We start from the raw sequence: 19,078 nt of genomic DNA, 5'->3' as shown, positions 1-19,078 counted from the left end.
TATCCCTGTGGGTTCTTCTTCGCTATACACGCTCTTAGAGTTTAAGTGCTCGATAATACCTTGTTTTATGCCCACATGCACCCTTGAACGGAAAGGGCATTTCCTCTTGCCTTTCTCATTTATTCTGCAAACGCCACCTAGATCAGATAAAGGCCCATCTGAAAAACTGTCCTACAATGACCCACTCATTACTATTGGCCCGGTCCCTTGGTCTCACAACACACACGCTCATGCAGAAACAAACAAGAAAACAGAACTTTTGTCTTAAGAAATAACAATTATTTATCATCCTCATACTTTCAGAGGGATGAAAGTCAATGAGATTCTTAAACAAAAGATTGTGATGCACATTTTGCATTGATTTTTACCAGCAGAGCAGGAAGTGATTTATTATGAAGAAATGTAGAACCATGCATAGTTTTTCTTCAATAATCTTGACAAAATTGTGCCTTGTCGACAGATTGTTCTGCAGAATTTTAATCATGTTCAATTATGTAAAATACAAGAAAGGCATAAAACATAATTCTTTATCTTTATCTTAAATAAAAATAAAATTGTAAAAAAAATTATTATATATATATATATATATATATACACACACACACACACAAATCAAATCACTTTTATTGTCACATCACCACAGCACATGTGCCTTCGTGAGTGAAATTCTTGAGAGCGTGCTCCAGACAGTGCAGAAACAATTTACATATAGACATTACCATACATACGTACAGACTTATACAGATGACAATGTGTAATATACACATACATATACTCAGTACACACGGTGTACTATTAGACAGACATACAGTTACCGATACACATTATACACAGTATGTAGTACACATTCTGCGTTATATACACACAGTAATATGCGAAGATGCAGCAGATTATATATAAACCGGATGTGCAAATGTCATGGATGTGCATTGGATGGTATCCAGTGCTGGCAAAAAGATTGTTGTATTTGTGCAGTAGTGTACTGGTAGTCCAGTTTGAACTGTATGGAATTAAAGTGCAGTGCGTGGTATATTGTAAAGTGGGAGTGTGCTGTAGGGTGTATTAGTTTTGACTGTTCATTAGCCTGATAGCCTGAGGAAAAAGCTATCCCTCAGTCGGCACACACACACACACACACACACACACACACACACACACAAAAGCCGCCTAAGTGCCGCCTGGAATTTTCTTCTAAAATTAGCATTTTTTTCAGGCTCCTATATTTATGTTCAGCTATTTCACTATTATTTCATAGAAAAGGGCCTATACATTGCCGTTAGAGTAAAATTACTGAACCTAAACATTGGAGCCTGATAAAAATGCACATTTTAAATGAAAATTTCAGGTGGCGCTTAGAGGTTTTTGCATCTGAACTCTTCATATATATATATATACAGAGGCGTCATGCCCATTGAGAGTGAGGGGGTACGTTCCCCATAATGATACCCATGCAAATCATTAGCTACTGATTACGTTACCATGTTCTTTGCTCTTCTGTACAATGAAAGTGTTATGATAAGTAACCTAACCTAACTTACAATGTTTTATTCATATTACCTTTCAATGTTAAATTCACATTAAATATAAAGTCAGTCGTATTAAAACTATGTTATGGCATGACGCCCATATCTGTTACTTAAGTAAACAGACAGGTCGTTATACATAGTTAATATATTACATTATTAGGTTACTTTGACCATCACCCACTATAGATCAACTAATCAAAAAATAATGAGTGCATGACACCCCTATATATATATATATGTGTATATATATATATATATATATATATATATATATATATATAATTGTCTTTTAAAAATAGTTAATAATAGTCTTTTAAATGTTTGCTAATATGGGAAAAATACATTATTTGGTAAATGCCTTGTTTCTTCACAGCTGTAAGCCATATGCTATATAATATGTTATGTTTTAAACCACATTCTCAGTTTATTTTGAAATAACAAACTTGGCACCAAGCAACTAATACATTTTTTTTTTTTTGCCAAGGAAAATGACAGAATGCTCCAAAATATAACCCATTTTGGGAGCTGATGACTTACAGGACATCTGCTTAAAGTTGTTAAAGAATGTGACAAACCCATAACAGCATCACTTGTATCCGTTGGCTAATTCGATTAAGTCTCCTCATGCTGCTAGACTACGATGTTTCATTTGGTCGTAATAGTTTCCCCTTCATAAAGAGATATCCCATCTGGGCTAATTTTAAACCATCTGTAACATGCAGCCTTACATATTTTGCTTGTTTGGCTAATTCAAAGCGATGGACCCAAAGGAAATCGAATTACGCAAAACTAATTATCTATTGGATCTGGTGCTATATGTGGCCGCAATCTTGGTATGGTTTTTATCCAGCAGTCTTTAGCAGCATATGTAATCATGCTGTTGCAGTGACTACAAGGGAACTTCTGTACCCCCCCATAATTAGTCATAATCGTGGTCATATTTTTAAAATGCGCAGAAAACAACTAGTAAGTACTCCATGTTTTTCTTCAGTTAGCTACACAAATGCACTTATTGTATATCTCTTTGAAATCATGATTATTACAAGCTTTTTAATTTTGTTTGCAAATATGGTTTATTATATTAATGTAGTTATTGTTTGTATAATGAATTACCCTTTTTTCTAGACCGCATTTTTCCCCCCTGTAATTGGCCATGTACAGATCTGCACTACCAGAAAATGATGTAATACATTTGAAAGTGCTAAGAATTTTAGAATCAATAACTAACAGTTTATTGCATTATTATATTAGGGAATTTTTACTTGTGAAATGGATGAAATTCATCATTCTTAAATTCAGATCAGTGGAAGAGCATGCTGCAATTTATTACTTGGGTCTTTAGTTTGAATTTAAGAGTTCATGAAATGAGCCATTTATCTGTCAGTTGACTTCTTATAGTGTTGACGTTTTTTTGTAGGCAAACCCGAAAGCTAGTTCCATTGACAAAAACACAACTGTATTTTTCCATTGGCTTTAAGATTACTGCAGAAATGAAAAACATGACAGTCTTCACAAATGAACACCACTTTTATTAATTTTGAAATCTAAATATATTCATAAGAAGTAAAAATCTGAAGTTAGGCTATAAATTAACCATACAACAGCAGAGGTGTAAGGACGGCCTGAAAACCATACTTGAATAAAAGTACAAATACATTACAGCGAAAATGATTCCATTACAAGTTACAAGCCACCAATTCCAATACGAAAAGTCTTAGAGTATCTGATTTTAACAGTACTTAAGTATTTTACTCTTACTGAATAGGCTCAATAAACCTATACAGTAAAGTCTAAGCCTACAAAAATAAAGTAAAACACAATATCCTTTAAAAAGGTCTCTGCCATGTCCTCATATATGAAACACCTGCAATTCACAGGCACCTGCTAATGCACTCACATTCGTGTACTGTAGCCTTGTTGACAAATTTGGGTGAGTAAAGGCAAAGACGCACAATATATAGTACCTCCAATGCTCCGTAGATGGCGATATCACTTCTTTTGTAGCAGAAATAAACTGCTGCAGAAAAAGTTAGGTGCAATGAGTAGTTGGATTAGTCATCTCAAGTGTAGTGGAGTAAACCATTCATATGCTTAATCAAAAATGTAGTCAAGTAGGGATTAAATGTTGGTAAACTATTTGATACTCAGTTAAACTACAAAATACAGCACATTTTACAGTACATTTTCCTCAAATACCACTGCACCATGACTTCATGACTTCATTGTCACAGTCACTAAGCTTACAGCAACTTATTTGATCTTTATTAAAAAACACACACACACAAAAACTAAAATAAATGTATTTTTAAAGAGCATGGTTATAAATACAATGAGGCTGCGAATGTCGACTAGTGAGTAGATGAGTTTACCTGTTGTGATGAGGTTTATTGACCCTGACAACTGTAGTACCATTAAGCCACTTGGCTATAAAAAAAACAAAAGGGGGTATTACTGATATATTTCATGCCATAGAATAAAGCATGACAATATATTGAGCTTGTGTTAACTACAGAGCCAATTTCAGGCATTTCACCAAAAACTCATTTAAAAACTCATTGACTTCAGAAGAGTGGAACTGTAAGTGCTAAAATACTAATTTCTGGGTTTTGGCCTGCAAAAATTCCTCATCCCTGTGTATCTTTATACCTGAATCAGATCATTATAAATCTTCATATATAATTTTGGATGGAATAATTTGGACCGTATTTAATTGAGGTTGGAGTTATCTGGGCAGATGCACAAAATTCTTCTTCAATCATATATAAAAAATCAAAAAAAATCTCTGGTTTCTCTTTTAACCTTTTAATTTTCTGTACCAAGAATTTCAGTAGAGTATCTTTTTATTCTCTTAATAACTTTATCTCTCTCCCATTTTCCATCTTCCCTTTCATTTTTTCTCTGTAGGGTGGTATGATCGCTCTTCTGTTGTCCATCCTGTGTTTGGTGTTGATCCTTTACACTCGTAGACGCTGGTGTAAACGTCGCCGTGTGCCTCAGCCGCAAAAGAGTGCTAGTGCTGAAGCAGCCAATGAGATCCACTACATCCCCTCTGTGCTGATGGGTGGACAGGCTCGGGAAAGTTTGAGAAATTCTCGTGGACAGGGGCACAATTCGAGTGGCACCCTCAGCATCCGTGAGACTCCGATCTTGGATGGGTATGAGTATGACATCACAGACCTACGCCACCACCTGCAGAGGGAGTGCATGAACGGCGGCGAGGACTTCACCAGTCAGGTGACACGTACGCTTGACTCACTTCAAGGGTGCAATGACAAAGCTGTTATGGATCTCACTCCAGGTTTGTGAGCCCACAGCACACTGCACTGCATAAGAGTCTAAGTTAAAGGGATTGTTAATTAAAACAATAAAAATAAAATTCATTTACTCACCCTATTGTCATTTCAAATGTGAGCATGCACTGTTTTTTTTCAATGCAATTTCAATGAATTGAGCTTTTAAGTTGTGGATTTTGATTTATCCTAGTAAATCAAGTCTAAGTTCTTTCTACATAAAAAAAAAAAAAAACACTTTAGAATTTTTTCATGTACATGTACATATGCATAAAGCATAATACATTATTTTGGTTTATGCATGTACACTGTGACTCTAAATCTGTTTTTACATCCAGGAACCTGTGAGATTTAAATTGCATGTGCTAAGCACATCATTTGCACATTGCTGGCCCTGAAAATATTTATTTCACCTCAAGAGCTCAAGAGTCAGCAGTAGAGCTCGCCTTTTCGATATGCAGCTGTGAGTGAGAAAGCCTGGGTTAAGTGCAAGCTCCATAAATTGGATAAAGCCTATATCAAAACAACTGCAAAGAGGAAATCAACATGACATATTTATTTATTTAGCTAGCTAAAGCTATTTTTCCCAAATAATATCAAAGTAATAACGCTATATATTCCTGCTAAATAAAACTGCTTATTTGGCCATGGGTTCATGGCACCCATTTCAGCTCTGCTATAGTCAAGACTATATATGAGTCACATGACCAGACCTGAGTCTGTGCCAGATTGGCCATGTCTATTGGACACACAGAATTTGGAATGGCCGCCCCTTATCAGATGTGAAATGATGTTGATGTTTGCCTTGAAGAGTAGCCCATTATAAATACCCCTAAAAAGCTTTGCAGGAGAGGAGCGATTTCATGCTGTCACAGTAATTTGCCTAATACAATAAAAACCCCGCAGTGCCAGTTGTCTTTGTTGTGCAATTTACTCATTATGAAGGGGCAGACTAACTACAGGGGATGGCGATATTGCATAATGGTGAATGACTGAATGTCTTATCCTGAATCGCTGGGCTGTGAAGGCTCTCAGTTGCTTCATTGTAACATAACCCTGAATATACTTCACATAGACCACTTAGTCTCGTACTTCTGAATGACAAGCGTTTACATAAAGTGTCTCCACATGACCTTGGTGGACTGTTATTTGCCGCTCATCTGTCTGCCTCTCTTCATTCCTAATTTTAACCTTTTTCCATCAGGGAACGATAGCACAAAACTGTCCCTAATGAGCAAGTACAAGGACAACATCATAGCTACCAGTCCTGTCAACAGCAACCACCAGCAAAACACGCTTCTCCCACACAACACCTCCACCAACCAGCGCAAGCGTCTGTCCAGCAAAGCACACGGTGAGTCTGGGTATTGAGTGAAATGTTTCCTGTAACCGTACAGTTCGCCATCCACGGTTCAGTATGTGTTTTGTACTGTTGTTCATGTCATGTCTTTTTGTGTATTAACATGCTAGCTGATTAGCCTTCTATCTTAGTGTATATTCTTTTAAAATCACTTATAATACACATAGGGCCAGATTTACTAACAGCTCGCACCAGTGCAAACCATCTTTTGGTGTTAAAATAGTACTGTCAGTTATTTTTGTGCCTGACCTTATTGAATATGCATTTTTTAGAGTTTCCCTTTCAAATGCAAAATTTATGGGATGAGAGAATTAAAATGAATCACACAACGCCATTTACTAATGTTTGCGCTCGTCAATTTATTGGTGTTTGTGCCATTATTTAACGCCCAAAAAAAGAATGTCTTAAACTATTTTTCGCCTGTGTTGTAAGTAGATCACCCGCACCTGTTGAGCATCAGTTCTGCTTATTTGCGCCTACGCTAATTTACACTGCGCTTGCTATATTTCTTTGGTTGATATTTAAATGAGATGTTGCGTCTGTGTTTTTTAATTTGCGTGTTTTGGAATTGTGCTCCTGTGCTAATTTGCACTGTTTAGAAAATATGGCCCATAATTGCAGCAATCTTTAGTGCAATTACACTACCATTTAAAAGTGTATGTGTTTTTTTTTTTTTTTTAGGCAGGATTCATTTTTAAAAATATAGTAAAAACAAACAAAATACAGTAATTAAGAAATAAAGTAGTATTGTGAAATAATAATATAATATAACGATTTTCCTTTTTTTTTTTTATATATATCAATAATTCCTATTTGAACCTATTAAAACTGAATTTTCAGCAGCCAATCTTGCTCCAAACTTCAGTGTCGCATGATCCATGAAAAATCATTTTAAGATGCAGATTTGCTGCTCAAGAAATTTCTTATTATTTCTTATTAAGGATGAAACAGTTCTGCTGTAATATTTTGTCAGGAATCGTTGATGAATAGAAAGCTTAAACAAACTTTAATTTAATGCATTACACCCCCACTGAAAATCCCCTTCCATCCGCACAGATCTCATTCCAACCACCATCTATCTCTGTAATCATAAACCACACACAAATATTTGTCTTCCACTCTCTTTGCTATCCCATTCCTGGTTTGAACTTTTCTTCCTCTAGCTTGGCTGATCAGATCACCAAAAACTTTGATTTGATGAGGTATTCATATGCCTTTTTGATGTGCTTTTGATATTGTTTGGTGGTGGCGATTTTTAGGGAAACATGTCTAAAGATATCTCTACTGTGAAAGACAAGATCCTTTCTCTTAGATTTACTTTGAGCACAAATAGTTGATGTCCACTGAAGTGTTTTCCTTGAGTAAGATTCTGATTTCCTAGCTGGGCAAATATTTGACTCTGCTCATGCTTTAATGCTTCATTACCTCAGTCCAGCAGACGTACGGCCTCTCTCTGACCTTCAGACCAGCCTTTTTTAATACCCAATGCACTTGAAATGTGCATTCACTGCATATGAATGTAAAAATGTAAAGGTGCACTCAGGAATTCTTGCCTCAATAAAAAGCTTTACAGAAATGACTAGATTTTTTTTTTTTTTTTTTTTTTTACAAATTTGCACTCCCATGAAGACTTCAGTCCTAGCTAATAAAAGCTGTTAGTCTTAGAGTGGGTCGCCATGCTGGGATCACATGATCAGTTGAATGGTACTCACATTATCTTAGATTTTTCTCCTTCATTAAAGGACACTTGCACAGCCTACAGAATGAAGTACTCATGGAACAGTATATTTTATGCTCACCCAGGCTGCAAAACTACTGACATATTGTGAAATATTATTACAATTTATAAAATAAAATTTTCTATTTAGATCATTTTTTTAATGCAATTTATTCTCCTGATGGCAAAGCTTAATTTTCAGAAGCCATTATTCCAGTCTTTAGAAATCATTCTAACATGCTGATTTGGTGCTCATTTCTTTATATATTTGTATTTTGTATATACTATTTTGTGGAAACTGATGCATTTTGTCAGCATTCTTTGAAGAATAGAAAATTCAAAAGAACAACATTTATTTGAGTTCCATTACAAATGTGTCTACTCTCACTGTTTAGCAATTTAATGCATTCTTGCTGATTAAAAGTATTAATTTCTTCAAAAATTCAAGAATGGCATATCTGTCAACACAACACAAAAATACTGCCTGTGTCTGTGTATAGCTGCTCTTTAAGTAATAGTTATTGTTACCTGGGAACCGCTGATTTTTTTTAACAATGCGATAGAATTGTGTGCATACAGATTATTATGAGGAAATAAACTTTTAACATCTCATCTGTTTTAATCATTATGTAGGCGGACTGTGTATTGCCAATCCACTGATTGCACCATGCATGAGTTTGTCTCTAAGGGTTTGAGCCTGTCTTTGAGTTTCTGGCCTCTGAAAGCTCTTTCTGACAACTCCAAAATAGCAACTCCAGATTTCCATAGCTTTTCATATTCATACTGATATTGCCCTGTTTGTTTTATTTTTTAGAATGGTTTATGACAAAATGACTGTTCCCTTTAAAAATGTTCCTTTTGCCTGTTTTTCCTCTAATGAACCTTGTATCACTATTCATGAGTGAACTCTCAGAGCAATCCACAAACACAAAAGCTGCTAAAGGCTATGTTTAGACACCCGTTCATGTTGCCTGAGGAGAATGTGTGTGAGCGCACAGATCCTCTCAAGTTCTTCTTTTTTTTCTGAGTCACACCTGCCTCTCTCACCTCATCTATTTAAATGCCTCATTTTTCATTAGATAAATGAAAACTGTTGCTCTCGGCATTTGGCGTTTTTCTGCTATCTGTAGGTCAGCGGTATCGGCATAGGTGTTCGTGCTTCACCTTTCCACGTTTTGAGATCATTCTGGTGACACTGTGATTCCAAGACCTTGCAAATGATTGAGTTCTATCACCCTGAATGGTGGAACAAAATACCTTTTTTTGTTGTAGGAGGCATGTGCACCTGCACTGCATGCCGAGAAGCTGTTGGTGCTACGTGCTGAATATTTAAACGAGCTGATCTTTTATTCCCCTCCACGGAGCTTTGCACTTTTGGCCCCTGCCTAATTATGGAGGCTAGTGCACAATCCTCACCTGCTCTGTGAGGTTTATGGCTAATTGTTTTTTATTGTTTTTTTTTTTTTTTTCTCAAGATGGAGCCGCGCATGGCAGCCATTGTGCTAGGCTCTCCAGTTGTTTTAGTGTTTTTGTTAGTTTTTCCTGTTTTTTGTTTGTCAAACACGATCAGTTTCACCAGGGAAGAACTGCTGAACAAAAGAGTTTTTGTTTTCCATTTTTTTTTTCGTTAAGTAATAATTTAAAGCTTTCTATAGATGTATGTATCATATCTGTGAAGCATGTATTCGCTCAGCTTCGGTTCATTTTTGTGAAGAGCTCCTGTTCAAGACGGCAGAAAGCGCATCATGTTTGTTTTATTTGTTTTATAAAAGAACGTCTCGGTTACGTACGTAACCCTCGTTCCCTGATGGAGGGAACGGAGACGTTATGTCGTGACGACATTAGGGGATTTACTTGGGAGCCCCGACTGCCTCTGATAAGAGAAAACGCCAATGAAATTTGGCTAGTGGATTTTGCATACCTGAGCCACTCCCCGTGCATACGGGTATAAAAGGGCGACAGGTGGATCCCCTTAATAAAAAAACTAAACGAAATTTAATAATTTTGCCATTACACACAAAACTGAACTATTTTAATAGCCGAAACAGTAGTATAAACTGTTTTAGGAGAAGGGGAAAAAAAAGACAGGCTCGGGTCGGACTCGGGCCGACAATTCTGATAAGCTGTCGGACGTGGGCTGGGCTAGGGCCTAAATTTGAGGCCCGTGCAGGGCTCTACCTCACACACAGCACACTCCCTCTTTGAACTGTTACCGTCTGGTCGACGCTACAGAGCTCTGAGCACCAGAACAGCCAGACATAGGAACAGTTTCTTCCCTCAGGCAATCCATCTCATGAACATTTGAACTCTTAACAATAAACATGAAACACACAACAAACACATTTTTATTTTTATTTTTTATTTTACACACATACTTATTACATTTCAAATTTGCTCCTAACATACCTGTACATACTGAATTGTCTATTTTGTATATTGTGTTTGTGCTATTTTGCATATTGTCCATTTTGTATATTTGTACATTATTATTATTATTATTATTTATTTATTTATTTATTTATTTTTATTATTATTATTATTATTATTATTATTATTATTATCTGTGTCCTGTCCTGTCACTGTCATTCTGTCGCACTGTGGAGCTACTGTCAATAAAACAAATTCCTCGTATGTGCAAACATACCTGTCAATAAAGCTAATTCTGATTATGGTTCTGAATTCCTTTGAAGGTGCTTCTTTTGTTCTCATTTGTTTACGAAGACAAAAAGAGACATTTGCATGTCGGCGTGTGTCATTTCAAAATGGTTGTTAGCGTTTGAAGTCTTAAATGCCAGGTGTTTCATCAGCTTTTTGTTAGATTTTAATTATAGGCCTATAATCAAGACATTTTTACTGGTGTGCTCTCTAGGCATTTATAATTCACTAAATTGTTGCATGGCATTTAAGCACAAAAGCCTGCAGTCTATTAATCCAGCATTCGGTTTAGCCAGGCACTAAATGCATTGAAATATAAATATATGTACACTGGCGGTCAAATGGCGTTAAAATAACGAAGATTGAAAACAGTTGTGCTGCTTTAGATTTTTGTGGAAACAATACTATTTAAAAGTTTTTTTGGGGGGGGGAATAATAATAATAATAATAAAAAAAGAGTGATTACAAATTAAGAAAAAAAAAAAAAACTTTTATTCAGGAAAGAAACTTTAAATTGGTCAAAAGTGACAGTAAAGAGATTTATATTGTTACAAAAGATTTCTAGATTTCAAGTAAATGCGGTTCTTTTGAACTTTATATTAATTAGTGCTGTCAAACGATTAATCCAAAAAAAAAAGTTTTTGTTTACATAATATATGTGTGTACTGTGTATATTTATTATGTATATATAAATGCATGCACATGCATGTATACATTTCAGAAAAAAATATTTTTATGTATTAAATATATTTATTTATAATATAAATTATATGAATATAAATATAGACATGTAAATATTTTCTAAATATATACTGTATGTGTGTGTATTTATACAGTATATACATAATAAATAACACAGAACACATATATTATGCAAACAAAAACTTTTATTTTGGATGTGATTAATCGCAATTAATCATTTGACAGCACTAATATTAATCAAATAATCTTTAAAAAGGTAATCAATCTGTTTTCAATATTAAGACAGCATTAATACGTTAATTTCAACATTAATAAGAATATTATTGTAGCAGTATATTTCTGAAGGATCATGTGACACTGAGGACTGGAATAATGGCTACTGAAAATCCAGCTTTTCCATCATAGGAATAAATGACATTTTAAAATATGTTAAAACAGAAAGCAGCTATTTTTGACTGTAATAATTTTTAACAATATTGTTGCTTTTACTGTATTTTATAGTTTTTGATCGATAAATGTAGCCTTGATGAGCATAAGTGACCACCAGTGTATGTTCTTTTAGTGAAAACATGTCTCTTAATTTGATCATGGTAACATACAAAAAAAATAAAAATAATAATAAAATAATATAAGTATTATGTTACCTTATTTTCGCCATTCCTTTTCTAATAGGGTTGCAGAAAATATGCAGACAGCACATACAAATAAACACTGTAATTAGTAATTCTTAGTGAATTCTTTCCAAGATGTTTACTGTAAAATCATTTTGACAGCTTAGATGTTTTTAAAAGACATATTGAAGACAACTGGCTATTCACATTGTTTGTGTACTTTTCATCCATCTTTACACTTTCATTTATGAATCATTTGATTTGTCATTCAATATCACTGTAATGCGGTGATGTGCTAAAATAAAATGCAGAGTTGTGCTCTTTTAAGACTGTTTTTCACTGTAGGGCAATCACAACTCCTGCTGTTCTCATGAACCGCCTGTGTCTTGTTTGCATCACAGTTTTGAATATTTCATGTGTTGTTTTATGGTGGTATGAAATTATATTGTTAAAAATAAGCATCGTTCGTTCATTCCGTACAGATGGCTCATCTATAAATGATAATTGTTTGATTCTCCTCTGCACCAGAGAAGATGATTTTAATGGATAGCCACACTGTTGTGTGAATATGGAGTAACTAAAACATTATTTCTCATCATCGTGAGTCAGTCTAATCCACGGGTCAGTGCGCTCATGCATCTCTTCCTCACGCGCTGCATAATGAAAGCGTTTGTCTAGCTCTGACAGGTAAATTGTGTCTTTTGTGCATGGCGAAAAAAGACCCCAAGGAGGCATGCATCTCTTATCTCAGTTACACTCTTTACCTCCTGTTCATTACCCTTATAAACGGCGATTACTGTATGGGTTCTGGCTTGTTCTCTGTATGTCGCTTTGGTGTGTGCTGTGTGTGATGTATGTTTGCAATTATACAGTCTCTAATGTATTTTATATATCATTTATTTGAATGCTTTGTAGACCTTATTATAGTATAAGCGCTTTTCTTTATATTTATAATATTATGTAAATGTTTTCCTCTGTTGTATTTTGAATTATCATTGTATGTCATCCGTTGCATCATTCATGTTTTTGTATATAAACTAGCGCTAGACAACGATTAATCGTGATTAATCACGTCCAAAATAAAAGTTTTTGTGTACATAATATATGTGTGTGTACTGTGTGTATATATATATATATATACACACACACACACACACACACATGCATGTGTATAATTAAGAAAAATATGTTATGTTTACATATTAAATATATTTATGTAAATTATATGAATATAAACAGAAAAAAAATAACTACAGTACATGTAAATATTTTCAAAATATACTGTGTGTGTGTGTCCTTATATGTATACACACAGTACACACACACATATAGAAACAAAAAAATATATATTTTGGATGTGATTAATCACGATTAATCGTTGTCCAGCATTAATTTATACAAATTTAGATTGATATCTAACATGATTTCTTTACATGCACTACTGTTCAAAAGTTTTTAATCCAAAAAGATCTTGGTGGATTCTTTAAAAAATAAATAAATTACTTGCCCCAAATTGATATTTCTGAACAGTAGTGCCTTGGTAATTGTAACTTAAATAGCAAATGTTTTTTGCTGTGGTTTTGCTGCATTATCTGTTAGATTTTCCCTCATTAACAGAATCAGAATTCAGTATTTCTAATGAATCTGTTGTTTGTGGTTTGTAGCTCTTTATAATTACTTGCTGTATTAATCAATAATGCTAGATAAGTAAACAAAGAGATTGGCAATTAGACAAAAAATCATCCTATTGTCATGCTGTCACATTTGTTTAATTTCAAAACCTCAGGATGACATTGTGTTTGGAAATGTTCTTGTATGTCTTAGGTAAAATCATTATGTTCTTTCTAAACTGACTTTGAAATAATCTAACATTTAATTGGACAGTCAGTCAATAATTAGGCCTAATGTTGATGTTTTTCATCGTGACCAGCATAATTTTTGTCTAAATTGCTTGAAACTCGACTACATTTTTTTTTATTTGATGAATTAGTTGATGGATGATTTTTGTGTGAATTCTACAGTGGGTTCAACTTTCCTGAACCCGGACGGAGACTCTGGGACGGAGGCAGACAGTGAGCCACAGCTGACCTTCTACACCGACCCAAACCGCAGCCGCCGTCGCAGTCGAGGTATGAGAAACGGTAACGTCAACACTGCGTGGGGCTCTGGGGGTAAGGAGGACTTCCACATCATCGCATGATTTCAACCTGCACCGCCTGACTGCGGCCATTTGGTGTTCGTGTCACACTTTGTTCGGAAACCGAGCAAAGCATTAGTTGTGAAGCGGCTTGCCTTACAACTACCTCACCGACCGAGGCATGTCGTTACGTGTGAGATTTGCCATTGATTTGACATTGCAGTTGAATACTGTGTTAAAACAATTTACAAGAAAATATAAATGCTTAACTTTTTTTTACTGTCCTCCAAATTGGACTGAGGGTCCCTGAGCAATTTTTGAGTTTGCTAAGAGAATTCTTCAGAGCCTCTTTGTGGACTCCATGGACTTCTTCTGAAATGAATGACGACTAAATGCAAGCTTACAAGCATTTAAGCACCTTAAGCTTAGCAGCTCTGTCTGTAGACCACCATTCAACATTAAACGCCGTTAATGTGTGTATGTTAAGCACTAAGGGAGCGTGTGACAAACCGGTTGGACAGTACTGTCAGATGCTAATGGCTAGAGTCTGTCTGAAACTATTGTATTGTCCCCTGAGGAGCCCTTCATTGTTTTCTGAAGAGGCCAGACTGAATGCAAAGCTCCCTAAACTCTTGAGGAGATGCCACTTGAAAGGAAACTAACAGACAATCACTTTGCTTTAATACTTTCTCCCTCTAATTACCAAATGTGTAAACCCTGTACTTGTCAAAAACACTACTAGTCAGCTGTAGCAACAACACATTTAATTGGACGTAAGTTAATAATAGACATGGCTTGTGTCACATTTTTTCCCCAACATCGCTGCGGGAACTTGTGATTGGATGAGAGCTGCGTGTTGATTTTGATAGACATGTTTGCGTACGTTTATATTTTTTAAAAAGTAGGTGTTAATATGAACTGTCGCATTTGAGTGAAGTGAAGTATAGTAATCTGTAATAGCTGTGGCAATTAATTTTATTATAAAAATACTGTTATAAATCTCTGTGTATATTATAATGATATAATATATTAAGTAATGATTTGAAACAAAAGTATTGTATTACTTTTAAATGCTGCATGAATATATACATATACATATTTTCTAACCCCTATTTAAGTACTAAATGCTGGCATTTATCTATTCATAGTTGGAAAATTGGCGCTATCTCCTAATACGTACAGAAAGGACAGAGGCCAGGGGACAAAAAGCCAGATTATATTCTTATCTAAAATTAATTATTTTAAAATAGTTTTGCTGTAATTAGTCCTTGAAAAAGTCAAGTTTTGTCAATATCAAAATGTGAAAGCACAGCTTCCCATAGCATAAATGATTTACATGAATACAGTTCTCATAAGAAGCATATATTTCTGGCAGATGCTTGCAAATGTTTGAATCAATGCTTTCTGTTTTCTTTTGATCATTTAATTTCTTCAAAAGTCAACCTACTGTTTTTTTTTATGCAATATCTGCATAATAACATCCACGCTTAAGATGATGTCTATCTATGCTTTAATATTGCAAAAAGGTGGTTCCTCCATTTGTAGTTGATGTTCTGCAGCATTACTGCAATGCTAAGCGTCTACACAGATTTCATTTGTAACTCATTAGTTACTCCTTTTCATATGCTGTACATAATCATTGTAATATGTTGTTGTCACTTGTATATTGACTTTTGTCACCATATACGTACCATCTGATTTCCTTTCATATGTATTTCATTGCTGTTTCCAATTGTTGCATGCTATATGTTTATCCTGACATGTAATTAACAGTTTTAAATGTTACTTGTGTTAATGAGTCATATACTATATATGACGGTATCAGATCATGAGTATTGTGTCCTCATACATTGTGAATGGGTGTGTTTATGTCATATTGTGTGTTGTATAATACTCATACACCATTTGCAGTGTCTTGTGCCTTTATTTTACATGTAACAGATGCACAGGGCAGCACGACATCAAACCAGTTTGGCTGTAGCACAAAAATGTGGTCAAAACAACTCTTTTTCATATTTTGCCATTTGCAGTATTTAGCTTAAAAGCAACAAGCTTCAAAAGGTAAAGCGTTATCTCTCCGCTGCTCAATTCATGCCAGAGCTGCCGCAGCTCCCAGAGTTTGGCTGGCTGGTTTGATCCTGTGCTCCTTTCATGGACCACCAACCCTGATGTGAGCTGTTTTTTAACTGCCTCCCTTGTGCCTTCCCAAGGTACACATAAAAATGTGAACTTTCCAGTCTTGTAGCATCGCTCTTTTATTGCTTTCTCTCTTCTTTCCAGGTTCCCCACGGAGTCCTATCAACAAGACCACCCTGACTTTGATCAGCGTGGTGAGCTGTGTGATCGGTCTGGTCTGCGCGTCTCACCTCTCCTGTAGCCTCAACGTCAGAGTCATACTCCACGTTCCGGAGCACCTCATTGCAGACGGTAATCTCATCACCCGCTCTGCTTCCCGTCCGGCCCCTGAGCAGCGGGGGTCCTCGGCCCCCCGTCTACCCCCTACGACTTCTACTGTATTAAAGCAAATGTCATGCCTACTCTCGCTCTGTCTCTAGTGAAAAGCCAAACAGATGTGTGCTGAAAGCTTCAAAGAGCAATCAGACACGAATGCATAGTCTGTAGTTGTGTTTCAACTCGTATACTAGGCTATACACCATGTATTTTCACTGTACACTGTGTACTTGGGCATCTAGTGAATTAATTTTTAAAGAGTCTTAAATGAAACATTACCATTTATTTTTAATTTTAACATAGACGTTTTTCAGACAAACATTTGGTTTCATTTGGTGTTGCTGTTAGTTTTAACATGTTAGCTAACTTGAGACGACAAATTATTATCAAAACCCCACTTTTATATTTTTACATTTACAAATACTAAAAATGATTCACACGTGGGCTGATAGTTTAGCGTTCGACTCACATTTGTCCACCATCTTTTCATTATTCAAGCAGAGAAGCTACAGTGAAGCTGACTTCAGATTGAAAGTAGTTAGCACCACTACAAGTTACTATAAAAATGCATTAAATCTATTTAAAGGAGGCAATACATTTGTAGATATAAAAATATTAGATTTTAGGGTGCAACAGCGCACAGGAGTAAAAAGCACATTTGATTTTATTTCTCTCTAAGCCACTAGAATAAACACAAAAACTCACTGCAGCACTTTCCTACATATCAATTTTTATTATGCACTTGGAAATTTGGCTAATCCTTGATATGATTGCATTATTTAACACAAAGTCTATTCTGCACTAAGTTGTTGTGATATTTAATGTTTTTTTTTTATGTTGTAAATGTACAGTATGTATCAAATAAGAATTGTTAAAAATAATCAAATATATTTTAAACCATTGTGGAGACTCAAGTTAATCGGTATTCAATTATTATTGGAACTCTTTTAAGCAGTGTAAGAAGCTTTAAAAAAATATGAAACATTTCTCTTCTTTGAAAATGAATATATTTTAATGATGATAAAATATATTTAATTATACATCTATTGAATAAAAGTAAATCATTTTATTTATCAAAACAGAATGTAGTCCAAACTGTGCTGAGCTGTTAAAAGCAGCCTTTAACCTTTAGCCTTTAATTCTTTTTTTTTTTTAAATCAATAAAACTAGAAACAACTTAATAAAACATGAAAGCATGTTGACTAAAACTGCAGTTTAAATTAAACATTTGCTTCAAATTTGACTGCACAGGGACTCAAATGAATCATTATTGAACCATCAGTATATGAATCACTGAATCCGAACAAACTGATTCAACTGGGAGTTTGAATGGGAGAAAAGACTACTGATTGATTATTTCCTTAGCCTGTTTGTCTGTTTGTGTTAGCAGAGCTGTTTTCATATGAAAAATTGTGTTAAGTTAGTAGTGCTACTTTTAGATAGTCCCTAGAACTACACTTCCAGACACACACTTGTACACAACTGTAAACAACAACTAGCCGCTTTCCCCAAGGGTTCTCTGTTTGTGCTTTGGACCTAAGTTGCGTTTGTGTTGGATGAGCTTGTTATTGAATTTCAATGTTGCACCTGCAGTCCAAGACTACAGGCCTCTCTCTTACCCTCTCTTCTCTTGGTCTTCCTCACTCTCTTTCTTTCAGCTCATTGGCATTTCAGCCTTCACCTCTAGAGTTTGGGCGATATGATGGATTGTGACTGGCTTTGCTCATCTGTCATTTTGTCTTTCATGCAGAGCTCTTTTCTATTGGGTCTGGTGCTTTAGGGTAGATTAACATTCACATAGATGTCTAAGTGGAAGAAATCTGAAAAGAGGAGACTTGAAGGATTCACAGTTCGCCTTTTGAATTGGAAAAATCAGATTTAAGATGTGTCTATAACTGTCTAACAATATTACAGGGTAAAACTTGATGTCAAAGCAGATCTGATTCAACTTGATTTTTGCAGAATAAATTCTGTTCTATGTGGCGTTCATGGTTTTGAAATATTCAGAGGGATAATTCAGAATACATCACACTTTCAGTTCAGAATTATCTTAATATTTTATCTGTACTGTTGTATCTTATCCACAGCGCCGCATAAACCATAACACATAGAAAAATGTGTATAAAGCATATAGAATTTCAGCTATAAGTATTCTGCTTTGCTTTAAAAAGTTTAAAACAGTTTTATGCCTAGCAGTTATGGGGGAAAATGATCATGCTGCTTAAACACTCTTTCTTAAGTCTCTTAGTACATTTGATTTGACTCAAATTGTATAGCGTACAATTTTAGTGTTTTCGTTAATGAATCAGTTGAATGAATGAATCAGTAGCTATGTTTCCATCACCCTGTTTTATTGCACATTTTGAAGTATCACATGAGAAATGAGTGATGGAAACGCCAAATTTGGAAAAATAAAAAGAAAAAAATCCGCAAAAAAGTTTTTACCCTCGCTTGAGGTGGTTTTTGTCTTGTGCAAAAAAGGGAGATAATGGGAAATGCATTTGCCGAATAAATTCCTCCATGCGCATCAAAAAAGTAATGTGATTTGCACTTTAGAACAGCATAACCGAACTAACCAGTTGCACAGCATCTGAAATGTTGTTATGGTCATTCCGAAATGCCCGAGCAA

General features: G+C 35.1%; 1 protein-coding gene across 1 annotated transcript in view; it reads left to right on the top strand.

Annotated features, from left to right (window-relative positions):
- astn1 (astrotactin 1) overlaps positions 1 to 19,078 on the top strand; it is a gene marked incomplete at both ends in the record, with an annotated part of 275,148 nt that overhangs the window by 69,300 nt on the left and 186,770 nt on the right. The window contains 4 exons of the mRNA XM_079434773.1: positions 4,431 to 4,824; positions 6,021 to 6,170; positions 13,883 to 14,032; positions 16,279 to 16,425. Of these exons, the coding sequence (XP_079290899.1) occupies positions 4,431 to 4,824; positions 6,021 to 6,170; positions 13,883 to 14,032; positions 16,279 to 16,425 (841 nt within the window). The remainder of the gene's footprint in view (positions 1 to 4,430; positions 4,825 to 6,020; positions 6,171 to 13,882; positions 14,033 to 16,278; positions 16,426 to 19,078) is intronic.

The sequence above is a fragment of the Barbus barbus genome (genome assembly GCF_936440315.1).
Source record: "Barbus barbus genome assembly, chromosome: 15".
In the NCBI taxonomy this organism is placed as follows: Eukaryota; Metazoa; Chordata; class Actinopteri; order Cypriniformes; family Cyprinidae; genus Barbus; species Barbus barbus.
Note: the sequence above shows the minus strand (reverse complement) of the source record. Positions and strands in the feature narration are given on the sequence as shown.